The 13,411-nt window shown below is 46.5% G+C and overlaps 1 protein-coding gene across 2 annotated transcripts in view; it reads left to right on the top strand.

Moving 5' to 3' along the window:
• Positions 1–13,411, top strand: part of ABR (ABR activator of RhoGEF and GTPase) — a 138,338-nt gene that overhangs the window by 115,214 nt on the left and 9,713 nt on the right. For both annotated transcript variants that reach the window (XM_066634796.1, XM_066634795.1), the window contains one exon: positions 13,187–13,246. In XM_066634796.1, the coding sequence (XP_066490893.1) occupies positions 13,187–13,246 (60 nt within the window). The remainder of the gene's footprint in view (positions 1–13,186; positions 13,247–13,411) is intronic.

Here is a 13,411-nt window from a genome sequence, read left to right as displayed (position 1 = left end):
AGTCCTGTCTTAGTTAGCTTGGTCCTTAGTCCAACCATCTTCAACCACTGTGCCATGGCACATTGGTCTGCCGTGATCCAGAAGTGTGCCACATGAATTTGGGACAAGGTCATTCATTAGTAGGGCCTGTGGGGGATGTGAGTACCCCACTGGCAGCATGGTGTGCCTTGTCAATTGTTAAAAACCTGATGGTGTACCTTGACAATTTTAGTGCCTTGTCAGTGTGCTTGTGAGATGGAAAAAGGTTGAAAATCGATGCTTAGTCCTGTCTTAGTTCTTAGCATCACTTCATGCTACAGTGAATTCCAGAGCTTTCTATTTGTTGTGTGAAGGACTTTCTTTTGCATAAGTCTTGAGTCTGCTTTGCCCATTCCTTTGGGTAGACTCAGGTTCTGGTATTGCAGGGGGAAAAGCATTCTGTTTCCCCTTTCTTCCTTCCATTTGCTATGCCATATGTGGACACTCTGGAAGTCTAAACAGGGGGTGTGGGGGACCAGGATAGAAAGGTATATTTATTGACAATAGAGAGCACTTATTTATGCACAAGGTGCCGATGTGAAAATGACACCATTGCTCACTCTCGTCACTCTCCCCTACCCCATTTGATTACCAGAACTGGCAAAAGGAAGTACTTTTGGGCATAATGTATTGTATTGGCAACCTTCAGTCTCGAAAGGCTATGGTATCGCACTCTGAAAGGTGGTTCTGGCACAGCGTCTAGTGTGGCTGAAAAGACCAATCCGGGAGTGACAATCCCTTCCACACCGGGAGCAAGTGCAGTCTGTCCCTGGTCTGTCTCCCTGGCTATGGGCCTTCCTTCTTTGCCTCTTTGCCTCAGACTGTTGGCAAAGTGTCTCTTCAAACCGGGAAAGGCCATGCTGCACAGCCTACCTCCAAGCAGGCCGCTCAGAGGCCAGGGTTTCCCACTTGTTGAGGTCCATTCCTAAGGCCTTCAGATCCCTCTTGCAGATGTCCTTGTATCGCAGCTGTGGTCTACCTGTAGGGCGCTTTCCTTGCACGAGTTCTCCATAGAGGAGATCCTTTGGGATCTGCCCATCATCCATTCTCACGACATGACTGAGCCAACGCAGGTGTCTCTGTTTCAGCAGTGCATACATGCTAGGGATTCCAGCACGTTTCAGGACTGTGTTGTTAGGAACTTTGTCCTGCCAGGTGATGCCGAGAATGCGTCGGAGGCAGCGCATGTGGAAAGCGTTCAGTTTCCTCTCCTGTTGTGAGTGGAGAGTCCATGACTCGCTGCAGTACAGAAGTGTACTCAGGATGCAAGCTCTGTAGACCTGGATCTTGGTATGTTCTGTCAGCTTCTTGTTGGACCAGACTCTCTTTTTGAGTCTGGAAAATGTGGTAGCTGCTTTACCGAAGCGTTTGTTTACCATACTTTTTGGCATAATGGACATTTAATTTTGACTCAATGCAGATTTGACTTAGGGACATTCACAACAGCAAGCTATGTTGAAAGCCCCTTTTTTTAGATCGCTATAGAAAGGAATTGGACAAACTCAACAATAATTAGCTATGGCAGCTAAATAGAACCTTCAGAGGAAGTAGATTTCCAATGAACAGATACTGGGAATGGACAAGAGGGGAAGTCAATTGCCTTCTTGTGCTCTACTTGTGAGCTTCCCAGAGGCATCAGCTGACTGCTGCTGGAAGCCAAATACTAAATTAGATGAACCCTTGGTCTGTTCATAAAATGAGTTAGGATTACCTTGGTCATCTGCATCGTAATTCCAAGGGGCAAGGATTAGGTGCAAATGTGTGGTAAGGAGATAATCTGTGCAGCCAATTGCAGGTGGTCCTGGTGGGCTTGGATATGGGGGTGTTGTGCTTCTTTCTTCCTCTGTAGGGCACAGTGAGTTGGTGGCTCAGCTTTTCACACTGCTGTGTGGCAGCCTTTTCCTGCTTGCATCATCAGTTCTTGTCGGAGACACACAAGCCGGCTGGTGCACCAGAACACGACGGGCAGAGGCCAATTTCAAAGGCTCCTCTGGAACTTGAGAACATCTCTGCATTGCAGTTGGGCAGATGGGCATCTGCTATGTTGTTGTTTGGCTTGTACGCATGAGACTTGCCCCCAAATCCTGTGCTGGGGTGGGACTGTGCTCTGCTTGGGTACCCTCCTGACTGTCTATCTGCAAGTGTGCAATGCACAATTGCAAATGCTTGGTAATAAGAAACTCTACAAGGGCTGCTGTTTTTCTTTTCTTTTGGTCTCCTTGCTGGAGATTTGATGAGGGATTGTACTTTTTCTGGGAGTCAAAGATTGCTGTTTGTGATGGGCGCACACAACTTGTCCTAGCTTTTCACCTCTAGTGAACAGGTTTGGTAGGTTTAAAAAACCTTCAAAACCTATCTGATCAGAGGCAATAGAAGTGCAAAAGAAACATGCAAGGAGGAGGCGATTAAAGCCATGGTTCTCTCAAGCCTAAGTTTCACTTTTGCTTGTCCTAAGTTCTTTTCTCTCTGCTTCAGTTCTCGATTTCTAACATGGGGATCCACTTTGCAGAACTGGTATGAGGCAAACATACAAGATTTGAAAAGTATTTTTTAAGGTTTTAAGTGGTAAGCAGGGCCAAGGGTAGTTTGCTGTGTGTGTAACTTTGCTGCTGAGACAGCAGCCTTCCTGTGTGCAACCTTTCTAGTGCCTTGGAGAGTGAGGGAAATTATGGGGTAGCACTCTGGCCTCAGTGCAAGCCCTGGAGGGCTACAGATCACTCTGTTGTTCAATGCCTCTTTTTTATCTGGCCCCCTCAGGAAGCACCAAGGGGCTCTTTTCCCCCCCTCTACACAGTCCTGGTAGGACTGCTGCAGGCTGGGAAGGGAGGGTGGCTCTGAATGACAGGTTTATGGCATTAACCGTGAGACCAACCTGGCTTTAATATAGTCAGGGCCCTCCCAAAACCTCTTCCATATGGGATCTTGGGGAACTTCAAAGGGGCAGTGGGGGGAAGGAACCACAGTGGCAGAGCTTGTGATTGTTTCAAATTAAATTCAGGGCAGTTGGATTGTTTTACAGGGGTGTTCAGAGAGGCAGGGGAACGGACCCAGGGCTGCTTTCCTTTCCTTTTTTTTTTTTAAATCCAAGACATAGAGGCAACCAGTCACTTTGGTTGCAGCCTCGTGGCTAGCTATGGCAAAAAGGTAAGCAGAGCAGCCCACCTTGGACATCCATCTAGGGCAGGGGTGCCCAAACCCCGGCCCTGGGGCTGCATGCGGCCCTCAAGGCCTCTCAATGCGGCCCTCAGGGAGCCCCCAGTCTCCAATGAGCCTCTGGCCTTCCGGAGATTTGTTGGAGCCCGCACTGGCCTGACACAACTGCTCTCAGTGTGTGGGTGACTGTTTGACCTCTTGCGTGAGCTGTGGGATGAGGGGCTCCCTCCACTGCTTGCTGTTTCACATCTGTGATGCAGCAGTGGCAGCAAAAGAAAGGCTGGACTTGCTTTGTGTAAGGCCTTTTATAGGCCTTGAGCTATTGCAAGACCTTCATTCATTCATATAAGTTCCACCTCTAGTATATTAATTTATGTAAACTTATGTAAATTTATTCAAATTTTAAATGTAAATTCTTTTTTCACCTGGCCCCCGGCACAGTGTCAGAGAGATGATGTGGCCCTCCTGCCAAAATCTTTGGACACCCGTGATCTAGGGGCTTGGAAGATCCTCCTTTGGGATCATAGGATGTGCCAGAGGCCAGAGCTGAGAGATCTTTCTTTGCAACCTGATTAGGCCTTGCCTGCTTGTTCTGATGGTGTTCAGATAAATCGCATCTGACGGTCTTGGGAAACAGCACTGGGCAAATAGCACTGTATGCCTGATCTTATTTATTCTGCTCATGGTGCAGTTGGCAGAACTCGGTGTTTTCCAAGACATGGAATTGTGTGGGTTTGCATGCATGCCTGTGTGTATTTTATTAGCTTACAAACTGTAATCCAGTCTTGAAAACGAGTCTCCAGAAGTAACTTGTCCACCTACCCAAGCGCACCAATGTCAGGCCTTTGGGGACGTATCAGCAGCCTGGAACTGAACAAAGAACGAAGGCTTTCCGTTCACAAATGGTTCTGCTTTAGGCATTCAAGGAAAACCTTCCTCACCAGAGGTAATTGACTGCTTATGAACCTAGTTTTAATTGCTGTCAAAATCTGCTAAAACAGGTGATTTTGATCTATGGGGCTTCAAGTTAAAGAAATGCTGGTTGGTTTTTTGCGGCTGTTTTGGTTTCTAGGCTCTGCTGCCCTTGGGAATGCAGAAGGAAAGTATGCAAAATGGCCTTTCCCATAGTGAAGTTTTGGCAGGCTGATCGGTCTGTTGGTTAAAGGCAAAGGATTAGTCAACTTGGTGTTCTTTAATTGGTCACTGACCCCAGTGTGTTCTTTTTGTCGCCCAAGGCTGGAGACAACCCTTAGTTCTTGAGAGGAATGGAAAGTGGCAGAGAGGCATTGGTTCACTTGTCGTGTACATGTATCCCTTTTATCATGCTGTTGCCTCTAGTGGCATAGAGGTTTTGCAAGTCTGTTGAAGTGATCCAAAAAGAGGCTGACCCACTCAGCCCAAAGGGTCAAAATAGGATGAATGTGCACACCTCACAAGCAGCGATCCCTTTTCGAAAGTACCTTCAACTCTGCCTGCCTCCAGCCTTATGGTCCTTGGCTAAGTAGGAGGAGGCGCCTCTCTTCTCTTATCGCCTTGCCATGTGGGGCTCTCGCCCTCCTCCATCTGCTGCTTTCCTGTCCTCCTCAGCCTGTGGGAGGGATGGAGGGAGCCTGTATGGCATCTGGTGCCTGCTGTGATGAAGGAAGGGGGAGGGGGTGCTGCTTTCTCCCTACAAATGTCAACAGCATATCCCCTCTGAAGTTTTCTGCCTGGTTTGCTGGTCCCAAGATATAAGGCGCCTTGGGGGAAACTACGTGTACCCTCGAGGCACTGGCACAGCACGGGGGTCTGAATCTGCAAGCCTTATGTGGCGCACTATGCACTGAACATGCGGGGTGGTGGCAGCTCCCAAAGAGGGCCTGGAAAGAGTATCTCAGAAACTGTATCCCAATCCTGTTTACAATTAGCTCAGCATCCATGATGACTGAGAGTAAATAGCAGCATGGCCCCTAGAACAAGCTGACAGTAAGAATGCTTGAGTCACTTGGTCAAGCTCTTAGTGGGACACCTGAAATGAAGCAGTGACTGGCTTCCTTAGGAAAACAATTCCACAGCAGTGGCAGTAGCAGCACCACAGAGAGAGCTTTGCTCTGTGTACCCCTAGCTCTTCTTTCCCAGAATTAAAGTATCCAATGAAAGACACCACCCCCTCCACCAGGAAGGCTCATAAGGTGGCTGCAAATGGTACCATGGATAAGCTCAGTGGCAGACCACATGCTTTGAATGCAAAAGGTCTCGGGTTCAGTCCCCAACATCTTTAGGCAAATGATTGTGGGCAGCAGGGCTGGGGAGAGTCTTTCTCTGCTTGAGATCTTGGAGAGCCATTACCAATCACAGGAGAGAGAAATGAGCTAGATCAGTGTTTCTCAACCAGTGGTACTTGAGGTGGTGTCTGGTGGTACTTACAGGACCCCCTGGACACCTGCTACTGAGACCAGGAACACAACATAACAAATAGCAGTAGGAGGCTCCAAAGCAGGCTTTTCCACACTCTAAAAAGCCCTCCCATCTAGCCTGAGCCTCTTACTGGCGTTTGTTGCATTGCATCTGGCCTCCCAACCCAGAAGTAACTGGTAATGGTGTCATTGCCAGTTACTTCCAGTGGTACTTCGAATAGGTGGACCATGTGAAGTGCTATGGGGGAGGACAAACTTTGGGAAACACTGAGCTTGATGCACCAGTGCACTGAACCTGGAATAAGGCAGGTTGATATGCTGGGAGATATCTTTGATCTAGGCCAGCAATTTTCAACCTTTTTCATCTCATGACACACTGACAAGGCACGAAAATTGTTAAGGCAGACCGTCAGGTTTTTTGGCAATTGACAAGGCGCACCATGCTGCCAGTGGAGGGCTCACATCCCCCACTGGCCCTACTAATAAGTGACCTTCTCCCAAATTCCTGTGGCACACCTGTGGACTACTCATGGCACACCAGTGTGCCACGGCACAGTGGTTGAAAATGGCTGATCTAGGCTTTTCAGAATCGCTTTTTGGAAGCGATTGCCAGTATCTTAAAATGGGCCAGAATATATGAACAAGCCAGTGCAGATGATCCAGAGCTGGTTCTGATCCTCATAGCAGCCATTGGTTGTGATTGAAATGTCTCTTTCCCAGCACTCTCTGCAAGGCTTGGACTTCTGGAGTTGGGGGGGGGGGGATTCTTCACTCTGCACAATTCTTCTTCCCCCTCCCTGGTGGCATTCAGTAATATCTCACTGAGGGATTTTTTTCCATGCTACAAGCTCAGGTTTGCAACTGTGTGGGATGCTCAGCAGGGAGCCACAAGCAACCCCAGCTCCCTACCATAAAAGGTAGTAGTAAAACTAAATGATAGAATACATTTACAGAATAGATAATACACACATTGGCCACAGTCATGCTTTTATGTTTATAGCTACAAACAGAATGCCTGAAGAAGCTGACCCTGTTGACTACAGAGTGATTCAGGTAACTGAGATCTGAAAGCCACCTGCGATGGGCTGGCTGGGCTTGTCCTCCATTGCTCAAGTGTAGGTTTCCCTCTCTACCTTTGTTCCAAAGCCCCTCTGATTCCTGGGAACTTGCAGTGCTTCGGAGTGCCCAAGCCCAGCAGGAGCTGTGACGATTCTTGTCTGAGGTGGACTCTGCTCTGATGGTACAGGAATGCAAAAGCCTTGCGGAAATGGCTTGTTTTCCCAGGAGGCTACAAATGGCCCTTGGGGCCGTGTGGAAGATGTGCCCTTTTTATTTTAGGAAAGCCGTCTCCAGAAATATTCTTGATTGATGGGAGTGTTTCTTGGCAGGGCATGAAACGGCACGTGTTCTTTTTTTCCACAGGGCTTCTGAGCAGGCTTAGCTTCCTTGGAACAAGTGCAGCACCTGCTTGTGAGATCCGCTGAACATCCAGCTTCCCCTAGATTGTGAGATGGGCCAGCTAGGGTATCCCTAGACGTGGGCTGCTGATGCCCAGCACCACCTGAACTAAGCTAGCCCCAAAACCTATCTGCCCCTTAATCTGTATGCTCCTGGTGCTCCTTCCCTTGCTCACCAGTTCTCAGGAGGGCTTCCCTCCCCCCTTGGGCCTGTTTCAAAGCAGAACCAGTTCCTCAGTGTGGGGCCACATTCATTTTGGGCTAAGTGATACTTAAATTGAGTCATCACAACTGCTGCCCTAGAATTAGGGCCAGGCAGTGTTTTCCAGAGCTCTATCAGGCTGGATGTTGAGAAAAGCAAAAACGGGTGTGTGTGTGTGTGTGTGTGTGTGTGTGTGTGTGTGTGTAATAGCCACAAAAATGTTCAGTTACAAACAGTCTTTAGATGGAGTTGAGCAGACATGTGTAGAGAGAGCCTCACTGGATGCTAAATATGATCTCATGCTGCTACCAGGGCTTCAGGAATAATAATAATAATAGCAACAACTTTATTTTTACCCCGCCTTTCTCCCTGAAGGGACTCAAGGTGGCTTATAACAGGTTAAAAACAGATTAAACAACATAGTTAAAACAGATTAACATAATTTAAAAACAGATAAAAACATATTAACACATATCATAAAAACAGCAGTCAGACAACAAGTAGCAAAAAGGTAAAAAGAGCATACAGCAGCAAGTCATAAAAGAATCAGGCCTGTAAAAAATTAAAAGATGTTGAAAAGATGTTTAAAAAGCTGAGAACTCAGAAGGCTTGTTTAAAGAGTCTTCAGGCCTCGCCAAAAAGTCTCAAGAGAGGGAGCCATTCTTAAGTCAAGGGGAAGGGAATTCCATCGCGTTGGTGCCACTACTGAGAAGGCCCTATTTCTAGCTGCTGCCCCATGTAGCTCCCTAGGCGGCGGCACTTGTAAAAAGGCCTTCTCTGATGACCTAAGAGGACGAGCCGGATTGTACAGAAGTAGGCGATCTCTAAGATACCCTGGCCCAGAGCAGTATAGGGCTTTAAAGGTCAAAAGCAGCACCTGGAATTGCGCCCGGAAACGAATGGGCAGCTAATGTAGCCGCTGGAGAAGCGGACTGACAGAGTCAAACCTCCTACCTCCAGTAACCACACGGGCTGCCGCATTCTGCACTGGTTGCAGTTTCCGAACCGTCTTCAAGGGCAACCCCACATAGAGCGCGTTACAATAATCTAACCTCGATGTCACCGTGGCATGGATCACCATGGCCAGGTCTGCACGATCCAAGTACGGCCGCAGCTGGCACACCAGCCGAAGCTGAGCGAAGGCCCCCCTAGCCACAGCTGCCACCTGGAAATCCAGGAGCAGCTGCGAGTCCAGGTGGACCCCTAAGCTGCGGACCTGCTCCTTCAGGGGGAGTGCAGCCCCATTCAGTGCAAGCCGATAGTCCAGCACCTGCATCGAGGATTTCCGAACCAGGAGAGCCTCTATCTTATCCGGATTTAATTTCAGCTTGTTAGCCCCCATCCAGATCCTCACTGCCTCCAGACAGCGCTCCAGGCCCTCAACCGCCACCCTGGAGTCTGGAGGAAAGGAGAGATAGAGTTGGGTGTCATCGGCATATTGATGGCACCCCACTCCAAACCCCCGGATGACCTCTCCCAGAGGTTTCATGTAGATGTTAAATAGCATGGGGGACAGAATTGAACCCTGTGGCACCCCGCACCTCAAGGGCCAGGGTGCCCAGGAATAAAGGAAAGACAATGATTATTCCCTCCCACTCCCATCTTTAGTATACGTACATAGAAACAAGATGTAAACGAGAAAGCTGGAGGCAGGACTGAGTTAATTTACGGACTTTATTTTTCCAGAATATTGGGGGGTGTGGTGATTGGGAGAGGGAGGAGCCCTAATACAGGTGCCTCTTCCCTGATCTGCCCCTGTGTCAGGGCCAAAATCAGTAGGCTCTGCTGCCACCAGGAGGACAAACCCAGGCGGAGAAACATTGCTCTTGGAAGCCTCCCCATCCAGTGATGTAGAGAGAATTCCTCAAAAGCCTAACCAGTACTGTTTGGCCAAGGATCAAGGAGGACTAGGGCAAAGCTCTGACCAAGGTTCAACCATTGGCATGTAAAGAGTTAAACTGAAAAATGAGTTGATGGGGGCAGGGGTTTGGATCACATAAGGGGGAAAGAAGGAAACAAGGAGGCTTGGAAAATGGCTTCCGATGCCCGCATACAGAGCTTAGCAAAAATACAAGCAGGCAGTTGCACACAAACTTAAAAGCAAAATAGTTCTCTAACTCTCACTGTGCCCTGACTGTCCTTTCTTCAGTATCATGACACTTGTCTGATTCCCCGGGAAGCAGGTGAGAGCTTGACCGCACACAGATGTGTGCTTTGAGGGAGCCGCCAGAATACCCAGAAGCATCCCTGGGCTTAACATTAAGAACCCTGAAAGTTTGATTATGTCCTGTTGGATGTTTTACAACCAGCTGAGCATTCCTACCTACTTGACAGGTGGACTTTGATGCCACGTTGACTTGCACATGCCAGTCCCAGCAGGTGGGCTGGCTAGGACATTGGGAAAACCAGACAATGAAGACACAGAAGACACAAAACAACCTGTCTGTTTGGCATCTTTCTGTAGTGGTGCTGATTTAAGAGTGTCTCCGAGAATCTTCTTTCCTATTGACCATTACTTGGAGGCTTTCCTTAAGGGGTAATAAATGGGGGAATAGAAGGGAGGAGTTCCCTTAAAGGGAAATAAATGGGAGAATAGAAGAGGGAGTTTGGCAGTTTTTTGCTTCCTTTGTTTAAGCCAGTGTTTCTCAATGCTTGTCCTCTGTTGTACCACTTTGTGTTGTTCACCTATTGAAAGTACCACTGGAATTAACTGGTAATGATGTTATCACCTGTTACTTCTGGATTGCGAGGTGAGATGCAGTGCAGTGAACACTGGTAAGAGGCTCAAGGTGGATGGGAGGGCTTTATCTAGTGTGTGAAAAAATCATGTGCTGGAGCTCTGTCTGCTGAGCCAAGCCTCCTACCACTGCTTTTCACATTGCATTGCTGGTCTCTCTGCCATATGGGAGGGGTCTAGGGTCCCGCAAGTGACACCACCTCAAGTACCATGAGTGGTACAACTACCACTGGTTGAGAAACACTGATCTAAGCCATTATTTTCAGTACGAAGGCCACATTGTATATATTTTCACATTTTTGTGAACCAAAAAAAATCAGTTTTATGAATGAAATTTAAAAGAGTGAATATATTTGGATCTTTTTTGTAGTCAGCATGTAATGATTCGGAACTCAAAAGTAATGTGACAGTTACAAAGAAACAATGCTATGCCTAAACTGAGAAATGATAAATCATGAGTAAAAATGTAAACTACTGGTAAAAAAAATAGCAATAAAATATTTTAAGTTGCTGCGGGCCAGTTAAAATCTTGTGGGGGGTTGGATGTGGCCCCTTGGGGACCCCTGGTCTAAGTAGCTCTGTATAGAATTCATCTCACACCCTTCAGAGGCTGATTCATGTCTGCATGAAAAACCTCTTCTGATTTTTACAAACCGCAGAGTATTGGGGAATGCACAACGTATCCCCTCAATAATAATAACTAGGTATTCATATACCGCCTTTCTGGTCATAGGATTACTCCTCTGACTTTATTCAAGGCAGTTTACATAGGGAGGCATTTCTAAATCCTGCCTAAGTATCCTCAAGGGGATTTTTACAATCATAGAGGTTCTCTCTTTCAAGAACCAACAACATTTTAGAATGGATCTTCCTGGTTTGGTCTCACTTCTGGCCTCCAGTTCTCCCACGCAGGCTGACAAGCAGCTCCATCTCTCATATGGAGGGCAGCCAAGATGCTTCTTGCTCATACCCAGAGCAGGTGGAATCACTCAGCTTGGCTTGTCAGCTGCTTCAAGGTCTCGCCATTCTCAGCTGTTCAGGGAGCTGCCGGTGAACTGACAACCTTCTGATGTTATCTTCAGGCTAATGGAGGCTCTACCCTCTAGACCAGACCACCTGCCCAATTCCTCCTTATTTTTGCTTACCATTTCACCTGAGAGAGAATTCTATAGGATTTGAAAGCTTGCTGTTGACACCTTGTTAATTTTTGGTTGGTCCTACTTACTTTGCCTTTCTTTGGATTTTTCATCTCATGGACCAGTATGACCGTGTACAAGTTTGTGATAAATGATAGATTTTTAGGGCTATTACACCAACTCCCCCCCCCCCTTTTGCCTTGCTTTGGTTAACATCCAGACTGATTAAGATTTCTGAATTCAATCATTTGCCACTGAAAATCTTGTGTCTTTTTCATTGGCCCTAATAATGATATGGTTGTTGGTTTTGGACTTTTAAACCTAATGCACCAATATATGAACTTTTTCCTACCTAGGCAAGAAGGTGCCTTTTAAGTGGTAGTTCTGGTATATTTAGTAGGGGGAGAGCAACTGTTGCTGTTCACCCCAACTTACCATCTTTTCCAGTATACTTTTGCAGGTGTCTCCCTTGTGAGATTCTTTTTAAGATTGTGGGGTCCTTTGGGTCACAGATCCATCTCCTAATTTATTTTGCTGCATAAATGACTTTACAGACTTTCAAATGAAAAAGTATATGAACATTCATCTTCTATTCTTTCCCTCTTTTGTGCAAGGGAAGCACAAACTCACACAGAGAAGCCACAAACCAATGCCGTTCCCCTCCCTGATAGTTTGTTCCTTTACAAGTGGTCCCTCTGATGTTATTTTGATTGACCATGCTTTGTTTTGTTTTATTGTCCTTGGCCACCCCACATTGTGGGGGGAGGGAGGTTGGATACAAGTTTGGATACAAAGGAAAGGTTGGATACAAGTTTTTTAAACAACATCAGTTGCAGGGGTAGCAGTTACTAGGTTGGGATGATGGTGCATCCCTTTTATGCTCCTCAATTCCAGGCAAGGGGTTCCAAATGATTGATTGGGACTTACTTCTGAGTAGACATGCATAGGATTGGGCTGCCAGATGAATAGCACTGCAAAGTATTAGTATGCAAAAGAACCCTTGCTTGCTTCTGTCTCAAAATTCCTTTCTCCTCCACTTCTTCCACACATCTGGGCCATTCTACCAGTAGACTGAAAATCCCCAATTTATGGGTTTCCATCTCCCTTTGGGAAATATCTTGGACAGTACCCCTGGCTGTTAGCAAGGATGGTCTGTCAACCATCACTTGGAACAGTATTGATGTTTCAATCAACTGAACATGTGCTAGTTGATGATTCAATTAACCAGAGATCTGGGGCAGAGATCTGGGGGGGAGGGGGAGGAGGGAACCTTGGGATCTGAGAAAGACAAAAGAAAGCAGAAGGACTGTACCAATTTTCCAGAGGTCACTGCTAATGCTACAACATTTAGATATAAACAGGGATGTGTGCCTTAAAAACCATTGAAATTTTGCACGTAAAAAACTGCTGAATTCTGCAATCAATAGAAAGATTGCTGCCCTTATTAGTTTATAATGCATGTTTTATTAATTCATGTGGTTTTCTGATGCTAGCAGAAAGAAAGAGATATAGTGCTGAAGCTTCTCTTGACTGTTTGGAATCTAATTCAACCTCTTTCTGGCTCTTGAGATTTTAGCAGTCGTTGCCCAGTCACTTTCATTTATATCTTTGTGGCCATTAGGGTAGAAACGTTTGTGCTTTTAAAAAATAAAACTGTGTTTTTTCCAGTACCCAAATTTGTGCCCAGTGCTACACTGCATTCAGCACGTTTTTCTGAGTTTTCACATTATGACAATATACATGCAGCCTTGCAAATAAATTATTTTAGATTGAAGTCAAAACATTAATCATGTCTTCACAAATGAAATTCAGCACCTGACCTTTTCAGTACTCATCGCACAAAATTTGTGTGTATGTGTAATCTTTAAACGTGTAAGACCTGCCTGGTTGCATAAATTTGGTGTTTGGCCTCCAGGCTGATGTGCCTCTTTTGCAATTGAAAGTGAATCCAGAAAGCCTGGTGGGACTTGGTACAGAAAAAATACACTCTATCTGCCCTTGCACTGTTACCCATTGTTGGTGATATCACTGCTGAGATTCGCTTTCTTCATTTGAGATCTCACTCTCTCCTGTTGCTCTATTTGCAGCTGGATCCCCAGACGGTACAGACGAAGAATTGGCACATGGATGTGATTGAGATGAATGGGGTAAGGAAGGAGTGTGACTACATGCTGCACCCCATGGAGCTTGCCCCAGATGCCTATCCCTGAATATGCTAAATCATTCTTTTTGGACATTCTCTCCTTTCATCCAGTAACTGAAAAACTGCTTCTGGTTCCTCTTCAGGGCCAAGCAGACTAGTCTGCATGGTA

This window comes from Tiliqua scincoides, chromosome 8 (genome assembly GCF_035046505.1).
Source record: "Tiliqua scincoides isolate rTilSci1 chromosome 8, rTilSci1.hap2, whole genome shotgun sequence".
In the NCBI taxonomy this organism is placed as follows: domain Eukaryota; kingdom Metazoa; phylum Chordata; class Lepidosauria; order Squamata; family Scincidae; genus Tiliqua; species Tiliqua scincoides.
This window is presented reverse-complemented; position numbering and strand designations above follow the sequence as displayed.